The 20,533-nt window shown below is 48.0% G+C and overlaps 1 protein-coding gene across 2 annotated transcripts in view; it reads left to right on the top strand.

The window, feature by feature from the left end:
* The window catches only part of ME3 (malic enzyme 3), a 189,012-nt gene that overhangs the window by 126,129 nt on the left and 42,350 nt on the right, over window positions 1-20,533 (top strand). For both annotated transcript variants that reach the window (XM_054576389.1, XM_054576388.1), the window contains exons 5-6: window positions 3,178-3,339; window positions 13,987-14,090. In XM_054576389.1, coding sequence (XP_054432364.1) covers window positions 3,178-3,339; window positions 13,987-14,090 — 266 coding nt within the window. The remainder of the gene's footprint in view (window positions 1-3,177; window positions 3,340-13,986; window positions 14,091-20,533) is intronic.

Below are 20,533 nucleotides of genomic sequence, written 5' to 3'. Positions count from 1 at the left end.
GCTATTTGGTGAGATAAAAATCTGCTTTTTAAAAAAATGTTAAATAAGAACCCAGATGCTATCACCATTGAATGTTTGAGTAGCAAATGTGGGGCTTGGCAAGCAGTGGGTACTTAATAAATGTTTGTGGAAGGCAGGCAGGCAGACAGGAAGAGTGAGCAGGCCTGGCCTGTGGGAGATATAACAAGGGCTGGGAGCAAGGCATTCACTTGCAATGGGCAGGATTTGCACTGCTGGGAAGGAAGAGACAGGCCTTCTAGGTCAGGGGAATGTGGAGGCTGAGAAGTAATAGGTTATTGGTGAATTCAGGGTGTGTCTGGGAGGAATGAGGCCAATTTGGCTGGAATAGGCAGCTGTGTGCAAATGAGTAGCAAGAGGTAAGTTTCAGAAGGTATTTTGGGTTCAAATCATTAAAGAGTTAAGCATTTTGAACTCTAGGTTATGGACAGTTAGAAGTCACTAAAAGTCTCTGCGTCTGCGAATGGCACGAAGAAAGTGGGCTTCCGAGACAATGACTCTGGCATTGGCTGGAAGGAGAGACTGAAAGAAAGATGAGAGTCTGGTTTTGAAGCTGTTGCAATAGCCTAACCATTAGCACAGTAGGATTAAGAGTGGGCGACAGATGGAGGTGAGACATTCCCTCAGAGGAGGTGGGATGCAGTCGAGTGTCCAGGGGCATTCCAGCCTCAGAGGGTGTCATTGCAGCTCTGTCTTGAGAGATCCCAGAGTGGCAGAGTTAACACCATGAGGAGTAGGACTTAACTCCCTGTCATTCAGTGGCCCTCAACAGGGAGAAAGTGTAAAGGAATGGGAACCAGAGTGAGGAAGCTTCGATTAGGAGAGACTGTAGAGAAATGACCCGAGTTTGGGCACCCGGGGGCAGCAGGAGGTATGGGCCCCACCAGAGAGCGCTGCCAGGAGGAGATCAGAGGCAGGCTGCGGAGAACGTGGCACAGGGCAGGCAGAACTGTGCCGAGAGCACAGGCGCTCTAACCCAGCCCAGTGGGGTGGTAGCAGGAGCCCTGAGGCAGGAACCCAAATCTGATTCAAGCCCCAACCTGCCGCAGGCAGCAGCAAGGTGCCCTTGGTAAGTCATCTAATCTTTCTAAGATAACTGATGTGGAAACCTCAAGTCTGGTGCCTGGCCTATGGCTGATACTTAACTATGTACAGAACACGAAGGTCTAACAGCTTCAGTTTGCTCACCTGTGAAACGAGGATAATAATCCCAGACCTGCCTACCTGCCAGGGCCAGGGGAGCATCAGGTGGGTGTGTGTTGTGAGCACGCCCCACAGAGGCAGCCAATCCGTCTAATGGGACGGTCATCTCTGTGGGTCTGTTGCACTCTCCACAGCCCCCATTGCAGAAGCAGAAGAGTGTTTTTTAAGAATCTCTACACCTATTTCTACCAAAAGGCAGCACAGCCCTTGTGTGCGCTCACCCCTGGAGAGACAGAGAACTGAGGAGATGCCATGGGCATTTTGGGTACTGGATTGTAGGCTCTGACAGGGCAAGGATGGGTCTTCATCTTTCTACCCCCAGCGCCCAGCACTGTGTCTTCACAGATCGGACAGGCCCCCGTGGTGCCTGTGGGCATCGTGCTCGGGGCCAATCAGGACATCCGTAGCTCAGCGCTGTTCCTATGTCTGACCCAAAACAGCTCCAGTGAAAGGGCAGGTGGCCTCTTAAACATAACTCCCTTAGAGATAGAAGGAACTAGCGATGGTGAGCAGGTGGGGGTGACCTATAAACAACTTCATTGTCACCTGGAAGCACTTTCCTTGGCCTAACATTCAAATCCCTTCACAGTTGGGTTCTTGCCTGATTTTGCATTTTTTTTTCATGCCTGCACCCACCCACACACAGCCTGTAACCCGCCCCCCCCCCCATCTCTACCCTGGATCTTAATTTCCTTTGGTATCAAATGCCTTTCTCCCAGCTTCACTACTGATGAATTGTCTCCACCTGTCCAAGTCCTGGTATGTGTGTCCCCGCATCCTTGAAGTAACTCTCCCTTCTCGCAGTCTCTGCTGCCTTTATCCTGCTCCGCTGCACTCGCACTTTCCTCCCAGAGTCATGTTTATAATATACATCTTCCATCTCTCTTTGACCCCTTAGTTCTTTAAAGGCGGGGCTCATGCATAAGAATCAGGCATAGAGATTCTTAGAAAACACTCTTCCGCTTCTGCAATAGGGGCTCTGGAGAGTGCAACAGACCCACAGAGATGACCGTCCCATTAGACAGGTGGGCTGCCTCTGTGGGGCGTGCTCACAACACACAACCCACGTGATGCTCCCCTGGCCCTGGCAGGTAAGCAGGCTTATTTTTACAGGTGAGCAAACTGAAGCTCCTTCCTCCAGGATCTGGCACAGTATCTGTGCAAAGCAGATGCTCCATAAATATGTATTATAGAAATGAATAAATGAATATCCATCATCATAACATAATTATTTCTAGCATCGCCATCAGCTTAATCTGTTAATTCACAGTAGGTAAGCCTTGAACTAGCATTATGTCTATTACCCAGTATCCCCTCAGTGATTGATTGATTGACTTTTTATTTATTTATTTATTTATTTATTAACTTTTGTTTGCCAAAACTCAAAGGTAATCCCCGTATAGCTTGAGAGCCCTCCTGGTTTTGTGTGAAATAGTGAGCCCAGCAGATGTCACAGGAGCCCTGTCCTTTGCACATTGGGTTTATTATACTCAGGAGCAGGCCCCGGAGCAGGGTCTGTAAACCCTGGGCTTGGAGCAGGGTGTACACTTGTTTTTCATTATCCCCTTTGCTCACGTCCTGTCCCTCCCTGCCTCCCAATCTCAAGCGGAGAGTATCTGCCTGCCTTCGTTGAGGGAGACTGACTAGATGTGCTTTCCCTCCAGCTGTTTCTGCAGCCCCCACCCCAACCTCTGAATGCAAGACAGGTGTCTTTCTGTCATCTCACCTCAGCAGGGGTTTCTCACCAGGCTGCCAGGAAGGGGAGGGGGCCGGGGAAGGACCAGCCACCTGCAGCTGAACGAATCCTTTGGCTTTACCCCAGACAAGCACTCTCATTCCCCAGCAGAGGCAGTGGGCATCCAGGTGTCAGGCTGACAGGTGCCAGAGCTGTTGACACTGGCCCTTTGTCACAGGAGGTGCAGTTGGTGATTGATGGCGTCCTGCCCTGTTTTTCAGGCCGTGGTGGTGACGGATGGGGAGCGCATCCTGGGCCTGGGAGACCTGGGCTGCTACGGCATGGGCATCCCTGTGGGCAAGCTGGCCCTGTACACGGCGTGCGGAGGGGTCAACCCACAGCAGTGCCTCCCCGTCCTGCTGGACGTCGGCACTAACAACGAGGTAACGCGCTCGCCTGTGCCAGGAGCTCTGGGGCCAGACAGTGGCAGCTTGGATGGGGTGGAGCGCCTTTGTGGAGCAGTTACGTCTACAAAGCGTCAGGCTGCTGCTTTGCTGGGTCCCCTTTGCTAGAGCACTGTCTCTACACAGCTGTGGGGTGGAGACAGTTTCTCCTCCCTGCTTGCCCACCCCGCCTCCCCAAACCCCTCACTTCCCTCAGCCACTGCCAGGTCTTCTTGCTCCTCTACCTCCTGAGGCCTCCACCCTGACCCCTGTTTGGGCTCTCTCTGCTTCCCTGCCCCAGGACCCCAGGCCACTTCTGTTTCCCTCAAGGCTTCTCTCCGATCCATTAGCGAAGAGGGCCGCTGGTGGGAGTGGCTGCGGGGCTGTTGTGTTTTCCAGCATTTTAGAGGCGCTGCCTCAGTGAAAGGATTAATGCTCAAAGCCCCAGGGCCAAGCACTAACATGTGTGCACCAGGCAGCTGAGTGTCCTGCAAACCCAGGGAGAGAAACCGACCCGAACTGTTGGAGATCCACCTAGAGGAAGCGGGGTGGTTTGGGATCTAAGCTTGAACTTCAGCCAGGAGCGTGTCTGCTCTGAGTGCCAGCATGCTGGGACTCGGGCTTCATGCATGTCGGTGGTCTCAGCTCTGAGTCTCTGTGTCAGAGAACATGAAAAAGTATCCAGGAATTCCTACTTAATGACATTTATCTCTGAGTTTTAAATAAGTGTATGTTCATACTTTTAAAATTGAGAAAATCTAGAGAAGTATTAAAATAAAATAGCAGTCACACAAGCAATATTAATCCTGGTTTACATTTTGGTGTATTTCCTTCCAACCATTTCTCCCCAAAGCACTTATGAAAACAAAATTGGGTTTTTATGGCGCACACAGTTTTATATCCTGCTTTTTTCCAGTGTAATGTACGTCATCAGTTTTCTCGCAGGTCATTAGCAATTCCACAACGTCATTTTAATAGCTGCCAGCTACACCATAATTGACATAAGAAACCCTCCACTGTAGGACACTTAGGTGGCTTCTAGTATTCTTGCTGGTATTCCTGTGCTCTGATACCCATCTCTGCAGATCAGTTTGTTTCTATCTCTGATTATTTCCTAATGATAAACTCTTAGAAATGGAAATACTGAGGCAAAGGGAATGGTCATTTTTAGATTCTTGATTCATAGTGTCAAAAAAGTTATATGCATCCTGTGGGGACCTCTCTTAAGAAAACGTGCCTCCTCCTCCTCCGCGGACTCCACACATCCCTGCTTCTAAACAGAATGAGCACTGTAGCTCCCAGGGAAGAATGATGCTTAGTCAGGCTTTGTCCACAGAGACGATCGAAGGAGCAGACAGCAGGGCAGGCCATGCTTCAGAGCTCGGAAACCATGGGGGTGGGAGGTGGAACGAGGGGAGGGAAGAAGTACCGGGCTGGGAAGAAGGGCGCTGGGCTCAGCACCCCTGACAGCGAGGCGAGTCTCTGCTTCAGTCTAGACCTGATTCCCTTCCGGAACGATGAGAAACAGGACCAGAAGGTTTCTGTGTGTTCTCCACCCCTAAAACTCTTTTCACATGCCTCCCCACCAGCCTAGGAGACAGGAAGCTGGGTGGTGGCACAGATTTTGTGTTGCTTGTCAACAACAGTCTTCGAGGTTGGTGCCACATTGTGATTCCCTCCCCAAAGGCAGATGCCTGGGTTTTATTAAAATTGTCCCTCTGTCACAAAGATGATGTGTGGAACCATCCATGCATGTCACAAACTTTGTTTTGGTTATTATTCCCATCTGCAAGCTCCTGCTGTGTTCCAGCTGGATTTCATTGAGACCTTCACTCTCTGTTTCCTAAAAGCTAGCTCTTAGCAAGAAATGGGACGACTTGAGTTTGATTCTGAGACCACTGCATCCCTTGGAAGAGTATTGGTTGCCTCTAGAAGGTGCATTAAGATCCTTTGTCATTGGAAGTCCAGCACCCAGCAATGACTTGCTGTGGTTTAGGGTTGGCCCCAGCTTGTAACAAACTCACCAGAAAAGATGGTGGGAGACCATAGTAATCGTGTCCATGCCCTTTACACAGACCGCCCTGCTTAACCCTGACAATAACCCTGTGAGAAGAGCATCCATCAGTACCCTATTTCTGCAGCCGAGGAGCGTGGGGCCCAGGGAAGGTCAGCGAGAAGAGGCAGAGCTGGGATCCTGACCCACGCTGTGCCACGCCACCTGCCCGCGTTTCTGTTGCTTTAGAACTAAAGGTCATTTCTCCACTTTTAGAACTTTTGTTACTAAAGGACCTTTAAAACATCATTTAAAATCTTTATTTAAAAAAAAAAAAAAGGAAGTGGCATTTCTCCCATAATGCTACATTTGTGTTCCCATCTAATACGTGTCAGTGCACACGCATAGATGTAGTTATTACCTAGTTATGTGCCCAGAAGTTCATTCTAATTTTTCAATGAAGATTATTTTGTGAGCACTTTCTCTTATTTAACAAGTTAAATTTATTTATTGACATTGAAACTTATTTATGTATTAAATTTATTTATTGAGTGTTTAGTAGGTGTCCCACGCTCTGCTAGGCAGGAAGGAGATGAATGAGAGACAGGCGTGGGCGGCCAGTTGTCAGTGTTTCAACACTGGCACCTAATTGATCATCTTAATGGCTAATGTGTTACATCTCCTCAAAGTGTCTGCTTCTCCCCTGCGGCTTTAGCCCGCTGAATCACCTCTTCCTCCTGGTTGTGGAAGGGAGAGAGCTTCCGTGGGCCTGCACCCTCCTGTCAGGAAGGAGCACAGCCTGGCCTGCCTTTGCAGCACCGTGAGAAGGAGAGAAAGCCGTTCTCACCCAGGCCGCTAAGACCCATACCAGCACCTGCAAATGACCAGGTGTAGTTCTAGCGATTATATATTTTAATCTCATGTAATTCTCACAAAAGATATTGGAAATATTGTTCCCCTGCTTTTATAGATGAGAGAGCTGAGACTGCAACATGTTAACTGCTTGTTGCAGGCCTCACAGCTCTAAGTGTCAGCGTTGGGATTTGAACCCAGGGCTCCCTGGCTGCAGCACCACCTTGTCTGCCATGGCAGGTTGCTGCAAGAGGTCAGGTGTTTGCGTTACAGACTGGGTAAAGAAGACTGGGAAAGCAGGTGTTTCACATCATCAGGATCAAATCAGGATGTACTAATGCTATTTCTGTGGTCCCCTCACTCCACAGAGAGGTGAACCCCCATCAGACCCTCTTCCAGAAACTCAGGACGCAGAAATCCGAAGTCTAACATGGGGAGTGGCTCACATTGGGAGGACAGCGATTTATCTCTTTTCAAATGTATTCACTGTGTGATCTTGCACACCACAGTTCTTTTTTTAAAAAATGAATTTTACCCCTAGATGTCTTGGGGTACGTCCCTTCCGCGGAGTGAGCCAGAGGAACAGGAAAGGGAGTCGCCTTGCGACTTCCATCTCGGTGTCAGTGCAGGGAGGGTGCTGTTGTGAAGGCTTTTAGTGTCGGAACAGCTAGACCATCTGTGTGGATGTCTCTGTAAAAACTCCTGAGGCAACAGGAGCTTTCGAGTCAGAGAAAACACCCTCCAGGCTTCCTGTTGAAAGAAAACATCTGCTGTCTGCAGCCCTGAAACTCTGAGTCACTTTTACCTGACACACCGAGGAGGTGTGGAAAAACAAATATGTGAGGCAGTGAGCCCATGAAGAAGGGACACTCCGTGACTACAGCCCAAACAGCCCAGGGCGGGAGCCCCTTCCAGTTAGTCAGTGCACCTGCTCTCGGCTCTCCGGCTCGTGGATTTGTGTGTGCATTTTGTTTCATCCACACACTGCAGAGCCACGGACTGTCCATGGTAGAAGAGGCCTGATATACTTTCTAGTTCAACCCCTTCATCTCACATGGGAAAAGGGGTCCCAGAGCAGAAATGGCTTCCCCCAGGTTTTAGTCAATGCTCCATGCTCACCCCACTCTCTCTCTGCTAAGGGTTCTGCAGGGCAACCTGGAGGCGTGGCTTTAAAATGTCCCCTCGGCCCTGGAGGGTTTCTCCTGGCAGAAGTCTTAAGCCTTGGTAGATTCATCTCCCAATGAGATGCTATGTAAATCTGTGGACCTAACTGATGGGGGCACGGAGGGGAGTCATGTCATGTCAGCTGCAGGGGAGAAAAAGGTAAGAACAGATGAATAACGGAGCCTGGTAGACGGTGCCTTGCGTTGTACAGGATAACCAAGGAAGCAGGGGATTTCCATCCCAGCTGGGTGTGGAAGGATTTCCTTGCCTCTTGAGATTGTCCTTTCCGCAGCTAATAAATCATCAGCATTGACCCCGTGGTGCCAGCAGAGGCGCTCACTCCCTGTGCACAGGTGACCAGGGAGGGCACCCTCCCCAGGATCTTGGTAGCTCACCCTTGGGGACACCGGGCTTCCAAAGAAATGTGTGGTTGTCGAAACTGCCACCCCGAGGGGCACAGTGAACTGTGTCCACAGTGTGAACCCCATGTTATGACCTCCTCACACCCCTAGAGGCTCTCTGAGTGACACCAGGTGCCTGTTCCTGTGCAAGATAAATATTTTCCCAGGCCAGAAGTTTATCTCTCTTCCAGGTGAAATCCAGTGCTCAATGATAGGGCGAGGAAAGACGAGAGAACAATTTTGTTTTCCTTGACATTTCATCTCCAAGTAAAACCTTAGGAAGTCAGAACTGGGCAGACAGCCACAGAGGGCATATTCAACTCCCACAGCAGAGGACTAGGTTCTGACTCACCTGCTTTGGATAAAGGCCTTAACTCGAAGTTATTGTTCTAGACCTATTTAGTTCCGAACCTTGGTAACTATCTAACAAAGGGGAAGCAGCCAGGCTGGGGGTTGAGGAAGCTGGTCCCACTTGGGAAGACCTCTGATCTAGCAGCTGTCCTTTCTACCCTGCTGTTTCCACCAAACTTGTTTTGTGACCTTGGGCAGCTCATTTAACCTTTCCAGGCCTCAAAAACGGATTTGGAGGAAGCTAAACCAAGTGATTTCTAAGACCTTTGTAGTTCTTAATTCAGCATCTCCTTAGCCCAGCTCTAGAATTCATTCAACTCACAGAAATAAATACTTTTCGAGGGCCTGCTATGTTCAAAGTCACTGGGGAGGTGCAGATGAATGGAGGACTGGTTCCTCCGAGAGCTGGCGTTGTGCACTAGAGACCATCCTCCCCAACGGACAGAAGAAAATTGAGCCCGGGAGAAGTTAAATACCTTGCCCCAAGTCACAGAGCTTCTTAAGTGACAGCGCCTAAATTCAAACTCAGGTCCACCTGTTCCAAAGCCAGAGCCCGTTCTGATTCTAAAGCCAGGACATTCTGAGGTTGCCCACGGGAGACGTCGTGACTGGGGCCGCTGGGCCTAGCAGGGGCCTCTCCTCTGCAGTACGCTGCCTGCCCACTTAAAGATTCCTTCCGCCCCCCCCCCCCGCCCCCCTTGACAGGGTTACCAGATTTAGCAAAGAGAAATGTAGAACACCAGTTAAATTTAAATGTTAGATAAATAACCAATCTTTTTTTTTAGCGTAAGTACATTCCAATACATGGGGCATATTTAAACTAAAAGAAAAATTGCCCATCTAAGATTTACATCTAACTGGCCGTCCTGTATTTCATCTGGCAATACGAGCGGCTGAAAAGTTCTCTTCTTAACAATTATCTGAGGAAGTACAGGGTAGAGGAGAGCTGCAAGGAGAGGATCCAGGCCCGCTGGCAGTTCGACCCCGTGCCGGCAGTCTCCTTCGAGACACTGCTCAGAGGGACACAGGGCAGAGCATAGACTTCCTCTTCCATGTCGTGCCAAGACACCCATGGCAGCTCCACCCTCTGCTGCTTTTGAGAAGCTGTTTCCCCTCCTGCCAAAGAAGATCAGCTCTCTGGGGCTCTGCACATGGACTTGCTCCTCTCTAGCTATTACGGTTCCCCAGCTTGCCTGTAGGATGGCAGCCTGGAGCTTCCCGGCCACTACTGAACCCTTTCCAGACAACCAGGCAGAAGGTGAAGGGCCACCCCAGGTTCCCTGGTCGCCACAACATCACATAATGGGATGGAAAGGGCACTGTCAAGAGACCCAGGCAAAAGCAAGGCTCAGTTTCAGCTTAGCTACCTACTTGCTGTGTCAGATTGGGCAATTTGTTTAAAGCCTTGAGTTCCACCTTCCTCCTCTGTAGAATGGGGAAAAGAATAGATAAGACAAAAGGATCAAATTAGTCTCAATTCAGGAGTGAATAACTTGAAGGTTCTATATAAATACAAGAAGCTTTTTTTAGTGTCTTCTCCATATAGAAATTTTCTTTCCAATGTTTTTGTGTTTAGTTTTTAAGCATTTCAGGTGTAAAACATCTTATTATAAAAGTAAATATAAGGACTTTTTAAAGCTTTGTATAGTCACACTTATAGCTCATTATGCCTAACCTTGCATCTTAAATGCAGATATGCTGAAAATTTTTTTAAAAATCCTAAAATTCTTCAGAACCGCTGGAGAATTTCACTCACTCTGGAAAACTACATGTGCAGTACTGAGAAATTCACTCTTTGCTGCCTGATCCCCCACCAATCACATCTGTGACTTGGCAGCATTACAAATTATAACTTAACACAGGCCCTTTTACCTCTATAAGAACTAAACAGTGAATATTTTCTGCAAATGCCACGAGTTATACCATTTTTATCATTGTTGTGTATGCCCTTCCAGGTTGTATGTTTCAGACCATTAAAATTAGAATGTCTGGGCAATTTTGTATCCGGCTTTTTTCACTTCAAAGAATCTCATCCCCATTTGTCAAGGTGGCTGCATAGTCTTAAAAACCACCAATTTTAATGACTGTCTAGCTATTCTTCAAGTCGTTATATCATCATTTACTCTATTGTTCATTCTTGGCTGAATATTTGCTACCTTTAAGTGGCTTTTAGATGGTCATTTTGAAAGTGATATGGAATGGTAGGCACCATATATGTCCCACTCTCTCTCTTTAGTCCCAAACACACAAAACTGCACACGCATGTGCACACCTGCCAGGACAGAGTCCTAAACAGTCTCAAGGATGTGTAATATAGGGGGGTGGGGAGGTTAAGAAAAGAAGGTAAGGACCCACCATCTTTCTAATGTAGACCTGTGGTACCTTGGAGAAAGCCCACCTCAGATTATGTGGACCCAACACTTGAGGTGAGGGGCTAAAAAGGCAGATATTCCCATTTTCTGTCGCCTGCACCTTTGCGCAGCCACACCCTACAGCACCATCAAGACAGCATGGACTTAGAGCAGTGTCTTTAACCAAAAATAAGTCAATTCTGGTTGATGTGCAATAGAGCCACCCAAGCAGCTTGGTGGTTAGGCTCATGAACTCTGGAACCAGGCAGCCTGAGTTTGAATCCTGGCTCTTTCACTTAGTAGCCCAGGGTCCAGCCAGACTGTTTAGTCTCTCTGTGTCCTGTTGCTTCATTGTTGTAAAACAGGGAAGATAACCAGACCTGTCTCTGTGTCCACTCAGGTCCTCCAGGAAACAGGTGTTAGAGGTACATAGAAAGAAGTACCTGTGAAGAATAAAGGGAGGGAACAGAACTAGTTGGTGGGTGGCTGGGGCCTTCAGAGGGAGAGGCCAGTGTGACATCAGGGAAAGGAGAGAAGGAAGGAGGGAGACAGTAAGAAGAGCTGTCTGCAGCCCAGTCCTGGGAGTCTCAAGCCCATGGGAGTCCTTGAGCAAAGACGGTCTGAGAGGAGCCTCAGCCAGGCAGGACCGGCCCACCCTAGTATCCACCATGCTCAGGCATGGCCTGGGAGCAACCCGGAGAGAATGTGGCTCCTGAAAGCTGTGCACCTGCTACCCTCCTTCAGCAGGTTTTCTTAAGGGAGTTCTGAGTGGCACGTCTCCATTGCCACACCTCATAGTGGAGATTCAGTTACTTACAATATTTCCCAGTATTTGGGGCATAGGAAGCACTATGAAATTAAAGCTACTGCTTTTGCTTCTTAGTGTGTGTTATAATTCCCAAAGATCTTTCACATATATATGACTCCATTTACTCATCACAATCACTCTGTGCAGTTGGTAGTTTATCCCCCTATGACAGATAAGAAGGCTCAGAGAGGTCACGGGATTTGCCTGAGGTCACACAGCTAGGAAGTGGTGGAGGTGAGACTTGACTCTTAGCCCTTCGAGGGCGCAGCCCATGACACCCTTATCTCTGAATCCTGCAGTAGCAGTTCGAATGGAGATGAAGAAAACATAAACCCTGTCCTCAAGGAGCTGGTATTTTTGTGAGATGGGCAAAAAATTAGATGATTCCCGGAGACTAGCACATGGAATTACTTTCAATGTCTTAAACACAGGATAGTCTTCCTCCCTCTCCTCCAGCCGCCAGCCTTTCTTTGCGCTGACTTAGCCTAGAGGGCCCAGCTCACCCATCAAAATTTGTCTATCTTTTAATGCCTAACCATTTTCTCCATGATACAACCCCACTGTCCTGAGGGGGGATTACTTCACTCCTTCTCTGTGCTGCCATGTGCCACATTTTGTTCCAAAGCAATATTTCTCTGCCCTGTAGTAACACTGAGTTTGATAGTTTACTCATCAGCCAGCTGTAATGGACTAAGCAGCTTAAAGGCAATAACAGTGTATCACTCATCTACAAATCCCTGTGAGGCCCAATGGCAGTGATAGTCAGTAAATGTGTTGTGCACGAATGAGTCCACTGATTCCGTGGGGGTTATAGAAGAGGTGAGAAGTCAGCCAGTGGGCGTGGTCACCGCACCAGTGCAGACACAGATAGTGTGTGAATGCCCTGGCAAAGAGCTACAAGAGGTGGAGTGGGGGTTGCCTAACACGGACTAGCATTAAGGTGGGCATCTTTTCTTGAGCTGAAATTTCTGGTTGTATCATTCTATCTTTGTATCCTGTAACCAGGCACATGGTAGGTATTTGGTAAGATTTTGTGGAAGGGAGGGAAGGCGAGAGGAAGGAAGGAAGGTTTATTTAAATTTAAGTACAGATCAGTAGCTTTGGATGAGACCCAATACTTCAATCCAGGTGCTGCCTATGACAATTTTCCCCCAAAGATGACATTTGGCAATGTCTACTGTCATTTTTTTTATTGTTACATCTGGGAGCACTACTGACTTATAATGGCTAGAGATCAGAGACCAGTGCTAAATATCGTACGATATGCAGGTCAACCTTCACATCAAAGAATTATCCAAGCAAAATGTCAATAGTATCACTGTTACCAAACAAAGTGGGATTTGGCTGCCTGCCACCATATACACATACAACACAAAATTGGTGGGGAAGGAAAAAGGTCTTTATTAAAAGATTGCCCAATTTGGGGGAGTGGAAACTCCCTAGCTCCAAGCCATTTTCTTCTGCAAAACACAGAAGGAAGCCAGCCACCCCCAGGACCAGAATCAGCGTCTAGACATCCCGCTCCGTTCCCTTCTGCCCTCCTGGGGCCCAGGGCCATGATGTGAACAGGCCTCCATCTCTCCAGCTCCAGCCCCCCTCTCTCAGGCATGTGCACTTACGGGCTGCTGTCTCCGTTGCCTCACCGCAGCTTCCTCCCTCGCCCAGGGCCAGGGCTCACTGCAAGATCACTGCAGCCGGTTGTGTAAGGGGCTCCATCTGTGGGGCCCTGGAGTCCAAGGCTGCTTTTCACCCCCGGGGCCAGGGATCATTCCTGGCCCACACATCTGCGTGCTGCTGTCAGAGCAAGAGAATGGGAGTGGCGCAGGACCTGTACCATGCAAAATGGGCCACTGTGTCCCGCGGGCCACTACTGGCAAGGGACACATCCCGTGCAAACCTGCTCCTGACCAGGCAAGCAAGGGCAAGGCAAGAGCTGCAAGTGGGACCTGGCGCCCACCGGGTCCCACAAATGCTCTGCCTCCCCCACGCCCCGACACCCAGGCAGACAGGGGGGATGCCAAAAGCACGGACACTTCATGTCCTCCATTTACATATTCTACCACCCCCAAATCCTATGTGTTGTGGCAGCATCTGCTTGCCAGTCAATCTAGGTTAACACCCATCGTGTGTGTCAGCCCGCACAACGTCTCCGCCCCTCCCCTTGCCACAATGATCAGGAAGTGGGTAGGAGGGCTTCTAGTCACGCGCAGGGGCACAGTTTCTGCCTAGGGTAGGGCATTGCCATGTTCACCTCCATGATCCATGTGTGTTGTGACTTTTGCAGCCCATGCATACTCCACGCAAGCTGTGTCCTGAGCCGCATTTGTTGTTCACCCCTCCCCGGGGGTATGGAAGTCTGTCCTGTGGTTTTGGTTGTGATTTCAATCCTGCCATCTTCAGCACTTCCTGACCCCTCTCGGGGGTCTCTCCCCTCTGCTCAGCCATCAGGCCAGATTGCCCCTGTTACATCACTGCTGAGAAACCCTGAAATAAATCCAGAGACACAGCTAGAAGTTGGAGGCTGTGTCTGGGAGAGGCTCGCCTATTCAGAGCATCCTTGTTTCTAAAGCGGGGACCACCAGGGAGCCCACTCCCAGTCAGGGGCTTAACCTTCAGATCCTTCCAGAGATGGTACTGGGGGAGCTTTCTCCTCCCTTCTCCCCTCTCACCCCCTGGTCCTTCCTGCTAAACCAGGACACTTGAAGACATGGATGCTATCTGTTCCAGGAGCTGCTCAAAGACCCCCTGTACATTGGCCTGAAACACCAGCGTGTGCGTGGGAAGGAATACGATGACCTGCTGGACGAGTTCATGCAAGCCGTGACGGACAAGTAAGTGGGTCAGTCTCTCCATTTCGAAAGAGGGCTTCGAAGGGATAGTATGACTGAAGTCAACACAGGTTTTGGCAGATACACAAGCAGGAGGCAGGAGATGTGTACTTTTCCAGGCGATCTGAAAATTCCTATTTGAACCCCTGTACTTGGAAGTCTCAAAGCCAAATGGGTTTGTTGTCTGGGATAATGTTTGGGAGCAGAGAAGGGAAGGTGGAGGGTTGACGGCTGAAGGTCTGTGATCTGGGTATTGTCAAGTATCTGATGTGTCGGGAGGAAAATGCCCTTAGCCTGAGCTGTTCTGAGTTCTCAGCATAAATAGGGACATTGTGAGCGGTGAGGGTGAAGAAGTGTGCCCTTCTAACAAAATGGCTTTGGAAGGCGCTTGCCACATTAGTTGTCACTTTCCACCTCTACATGAGGACCAGGCAGCAGTAGTAAGACATCGTGGGCTGAGCCTAGGAGGTTTATGAGGTGTCATCTCGGCACTGGGATGCATGCTATTGGTGCTTCTGCCCCCTCTTTCCTGCCCCATCTGTCTGCCATCACGGCCGCCTGCTCACCCGGCTGTAGCTGGCCTACTGCTGGCATGGAACTCTGGGAACAGCCCTCCCTCCCACCCACCTTTAGTCTGACAAGCAAGTCAGTCAAGACAGAGTCTCAGCAGCTCAGCAGCAGGTCCCAGCAGACCCAGCAGGTCCCTTTCTCACTTGAAAACTTGCAGTCTTTTTTGGTGACCCAGGAGTGCCCAGGTATGGCAGAGCTGGCCTGGATGTCTTTGGCAAAGTATTCCCTTCCGAGTTCAGCCCCTCAAATGAAGCAGTGGCTGGAGGGAGCTGCCCCAGCCTCTGCAGCCCATGAAGTCTCATTTGGACGGACTTTTGGGGTGAGAAAACTGACCCTTCCCCCAACTTCTAGGTCTAGGACCTTATCTCTTTATCTAAGGATAAGAAGAAAGCATTTTGTTGTTTTTGTGGTTTTTGGTTTTGTGTTTTAAGATGAGAGAAGATGATATTGAAGTTATATAGGATGGGAATGATCCTGTAGAAAAAATGGAAATTAGGCCCTGGCTGGGTGGCTCAGTTGGTTGGAGTGCCATTCTATGCAACCAAAAAGGTCACAGATTCGATCCCCAGTTGGTGCGTGTACGGAAGGCAACTGATTGATGTTTCTTTCACATCGCTGTTTCTTTTTCTCTCTCTCCCTTCCTTCTCTCTAAATGCAATAAATATACTCTCTGGTGAAGATTTAAAAAAAAAATAGAAAGAAATTAATAATGGAGTGTGGGGTGTGGGGACAAAAGTTCTTTAGGAAGCAAGAAGGCAAGTTTCTAGTGCCTAGTCTGAGCTAGGAGCACAGAAGCCCATCTGCAAGGATAGGGGAGGCAGAGCACTGGGCACAGATGTGGGCAGGTGGGCAGATGTGGGGGAGCATGTGGGGTCCCCACTGGATGAAGGCAAGATCATCTGCTGAGAGTAAAGATGAGGACGGAGGTGGGAGAGGTTTAAGGATGGAGGCAGTATGACCTGGAACGTCCAAACTGGGGAACTAGAGGATGAATACTGGACAGCTCCATGGGCCCCCTTGAGGTTACTCTTCATGAAGTCAACTTAGGACAGTGATCCTATTTCTGTGATTTCCTCTAGCCAGTTTCAACGGGATGCTGTGTAGAAAGAGATAGAGAATATAATTTAATCAGCCTTCGGATTTTGTCAGGCAAAAGAGAAAAAGAGAGAGAAAGGAAATGGGAGTGTATTCAAGGGCGTGATTATGATGTTGTGTCGTGAGGTCTAGGCTGGGCAGGAAGGGACACGAGAACATGGTGGAGGTAAGGGACCATACTATGATCAGGGGATGGTGCGTCCTGGTGAAGCCTAAGAATTACTGAGTTGTGTGCTAGATAGAATGAGCTGAGCAGAAAGAGGTGGTAATTGGAACATTAGGTGTTTAAAGCTGAGATTATGGAGGAAGTGCTGCTATTGAGATGTAACGACCAAAGCAACTAATTCAAGGGTCAGCTACATCAATAGAGGCACAGCACCTAGAACAAGGGAGGTGAACATCTTACTTCATCCTCTCCCTTTCTGACCATCCTGAATACCACACTCAATTCTCAACAAGATGCTTTAAGGGTCACAGATTCCCAAGAGCGCCTTTGGAAAACAATAATCATGATGGTGGGGAAGTTAAAGGCTTAGCCTAGTCGGAGAAGACTTAGGGACTGTTCTATTCACATCCGGCACACAGGACTCCCTCCAGATATCTGAAAGCTATTCTTCCAGAAGAGGATAGGACTTGTTTCCGTATAGTCAAATGGAAAAAAACCAGTTGGCAAAATGCCACCAAAAAAAAGGCAGTTTTTCAGCTCAAAATAAACCTGAGCTATTCCACAGTGCACTGGACTTTCTGTAAGAATGAGTTCACTGTCACAGCAAGAGTTCAAGAACAGGTTGCATGGCTTATTGCTGGTGCTCTTATAAAAGGAAACTTGAGCTTTAGATACTCTTTAAGATGCCTTTCCACCACGGCATTCTATAGGGCCTTTTAAGATCCCTGACTGGCAGGGTAAATATTATTATTCCCATTTTAGAGAATAGGAAACTGAGGCTCTGAGAGGCCAAGGATCCTGTCTCAGGTCACACAGTATCTGGCAGGACAGCAAGTTGAACCTGGGTGGGCTGCCTCTGAGGCCAGACTGCTTTCTACAATGCCGAGTGACCTGTGGATGACAAGAGAAGGGAATGAAATGGACTTTGAGAGCCTGTTTTTTGCTTCCTGTTTCCAGGGCTCCATGCTTATCTATTGAGTCAGTAGTCATTCCATGATTCCCCACAGGGAAATCTTGCTATTCATGTGAGAAGGTTACATAAATGAAGATGTAAGAAGCTCTTCAAATTATCATTAAACTCAATTTGTAGTCTCACAGGCACACAAACAGTCCAGGGGGAACCCCTTGGGAAGAGCTGTGCGTCAGCCAAGAGGAATGTATCCTTAAGAGGAAAAGATGATGGGTTGACAGCTGGTTGTTTTGAGATTCTAATAAGCTAATGCAGATGTTTGTGGATACTGTAAGTGGGAAGGAGCTGGTCTCCCCAGGCACACTGGGGAATATAGTAGCCCCAGGATGGAATACCCTGCCTAGGGGTGAGTCAGCAGCCCCAAAACCAAACACAATGTATTTTAAGAAAGAATCTAGGGAAACATTGACTCCTGCCTTCAACATCCTTGTCTCTTTCCAAACATCCTACTAATAAAAATCTCCATCTTCTTGCCCCTACCCACTCATCAGGATGTGTTGTAAGACTTCTGTGGCCTGCAAAAGAGTCAGCATGACTCAATTACTATCCTGGGTTTGGCCACTGAGGAGACCCATCAGGACAGAAGGCATCTCCATGTAAAGCTGTGAACCACAGCGATAGATAACTGTGAGTGTCCTGCCCACAGCTAGACAATGCTTGATGTTTCTGTGGCAAAGACTAGTCATTCGTTCTTTCTGCTCTTTCCCTGCCATATGGTGGGACCCAGAGCATTGCACCTGAGGGGCAAGCTTTCCTCCATGGTTCCCACTGACATCGTTCATTTCTGTTACTTATTGTAGAATGGATGGGAATGGTCTGTTTTAAGTTTGCACCCGGAGCCCAGGCTCTGTCTGATACTTGGCCTGGATTGGACAGAAGTTTATGTCAGCAGCAGCTTCAGCCTTTAGGCAGACCAGGAAAGGAAACCACCCCCTTTCTCTCTAGTTTCCCAAACCCTAAAGATAGAGATTGTTAAGCTGCTGAAATAAAAGTAATAAAGAAGGGACATGATAGTTTTTTGTTTGGTTTTTTTTTTAACTGACTTTTTTTTTAGTCATCTGCATTTTAGCCGCAGGAAAATGCCTTCTTTTTGAGTCTCTTCATCTTTCTCCCTCTGGCTAAATGGTCTCTCCTGTGCCTTGATCAGACTGACAGGGAGCACAGCTCTTGGTACTTGTCGGGACTTCGTACAAAGCAGAGCCCCAAAGCTCAAAGCTAGAAACCAGGAGGTGAGTTTCCAAGAGTGTTCACTGCCCCCAGGTCTGTAATGTCAAAGCGCACCCCCTGTCTCTGTTATCTGTTGCTGTATAGCACGCCAGTTAGTGACTTAACTTTTTTGCTCTCGATTCCTGCAAGCCGAACTGACTTAGCTGGGCGGTTCTGCTGGTTTTGCCAGTAGTCACTTGTAGAGCTGCTTTCAGTTGGCAGATTAGCTGGCAGCTGGGCTCAGTTAGTACTGAAAAGAAGGCTAGGCTTCTCTCTCTCTCTGTAGAGTTTCAGGGTCTTTCCCTCTTCACATGATCTCTCCATATGCACTCTTCTCTCAACAACTAGCTGAACTTGAATCTTGGCAGTCCCGGGCTCCCAAGAGCACAAAAAAATGAAAGCTCCCAGCCTTCTTAAGGCTGAGGTCTGGAACTGGCACCGTATAACTTCCACCACATTCCCCGAACTAGTGCAAATCGCAGGTTCACACCGGATTCCAAGGGAGAAGATAACTTGAGGATATAAATACCAAGGGGAATGATTCATTGGAGAGCCACAATGTAAAGACTGCCACACACTGGGAGGCACAAGGAACGGTGCAGCCAGTGTCACGGGAGGTTGTGCTCCGAAAAGGCAAGAAAAGGAAGAGAAGAGTAACACAGTTACTCATAAAAGCAGGGACATGTATCATAAATAATCAATATAAGGGGCGCCATGGCAGCAGTAGCGGGAGTCTTGGCTGTGGTCAGGAGAAGTGAAAGGTTTTCCCCTTCTCGGCTGGCCAGGGTGTTCGTGTTCTCGGTCTTCGGCTGCATGCTGGTGCTGCTGCTCCCTGCTCATCTTCGCCACCTGGCACAGTATAGTATTGATGAGCTGAAAATTGATTACAAGAATCCTATAGACCAGTGTAATACCCTGAATCCTCTTGTACTTCCATCCATCCTTTCTTCTGTATCATGTTTCTTTGTGCAGCAGAATGGCTTCCACTAGTTTCAATATGCCCCTCTTGGCATATTATATTTGGAGGTATATGAATAGACCAGTGATGCGTAGACTAGAACTCTATGGCCCTACAGCCACCATAAATGCAGACATTCTAGCATATTGTCAGAAAGAAAGATGGTACAATTTAGCTCTTTATCTTCTAGACTTTTTTTTACTACCTATATTGCATTATATTTTGGTCAGGCCTTAGAACAATGCACAGCCCTGGCTGGTATGGCTCAGCTGGCTGGAGCATCTTCCTGTAGACAGGAAGGTTATGGGTTCAATTCTCAGTCAGAGCACCCACCTAGGTTGTGGGCCCCATCCCCAGTCTGGATGCATAGGATCCCCAGTCCAGTCACATACAGGAGGCAACTAGTTGATGTTTCTCTCTCTCTCTCTCTCCCTTCCCTTTTCCTCTCACCCTTCCCTCTCTCTCTAAAGCAATGAAAAAAAATGTCATCTGCTGAGGATTTTTTTTTTAAAGGAACAGCACTGGCTTGTGTGTCTCAGAGGATTGAGAATTGGCATGCAAATAAAAAGGTTGCTGGTTCGATTCCCAATCAGGGTACATGCCTGGGTTATGGGCCAGTTCCCCTGGTGGAGGCATTTGAGAGGCAACCAGTTGATGAGAGGCAACTGATTGATGTATTTCTCACACACCGATGTTCCTCTCCCATTCTTTCTCCCTCCCTTGCCCTCTCTCTAAAAATAAATAGAAATAAAATCTTAAAACACACACACACAGAATTGATCATGCAAAAAGTAACCAAATGAAGGGATTCTATCCATCAATATCTTGTTTCCAAGAGTAGCATATGGAATCTGATTGGTTACTTTAAAACATGACTCCTTATTTTTTAAATGTTTCTACAATTTGTTTTGCTTGTGAAAAGACTTTTTTCCCATTATACTGGGATAAAAATTTTAAATGTAATTATATATAAATTAATATAAAACTATTACCTCTGGTGTTGACAGGTTTCAACTTGCATTCCTTGTGGAACAGCAATAATCTTTTGAATAATTGCATTAATTATTGACTCTCCTTCATCCACTGTAAACTTTTGTTTATAGGAGCTTGTAAGGTTCATTTTGGTTTTTTTAAGTCTATTTTATTGATTATGCTATTACAGTTGTCCTATTTTTTTTCTCCCTTTTATCCCCCTCCACCCAGCACCACCCCTCCCACCTGCATCCCCTCCCACCTTAGTTCATGTCCATGGGTCATACATATAAGTCCTTTGGCTTCTCCATTTCCTATACTATTCTTAACCTCCCCCCATCTATTTTGTGCCTGCCAGTTATGCTTCTTATTCCCTGCACCTTTTCCTCCATTTTCCCTCTTCCCCTCCCCACTGATAACCCTTCATGTGATCTCCATTTCTGTGATTCTGTTCCTGTTCTAGTTGTTTGCTTAGTTTTTGCTTTTGCTTTTTAGATTCAGTTGTTGAT

The sequence above is a fragment of the Pteronotus mesoamericanus genome, unplaced genomic scaffold, assembly GCF_021234165.1.
Source record: "Pteronotus mesoamericanus isolate MK-2021 breed Mesoamerican mustached bat unplaced genomic scaffold, CSHL_Meso_final contig_33, whole genome shotgun sequence".
NCBI lineage: Eukaryota > Metazoa > Chordata > Mammalia > Chiroptera > Mormoopidae > Pteronotus > Pteronotus mesoamericanus.
The sequence above is the reverse complement of the archived record's forward strand: the minus strand, read 5'-3'. Positions and strand labels throughout refer to the sequence as shown.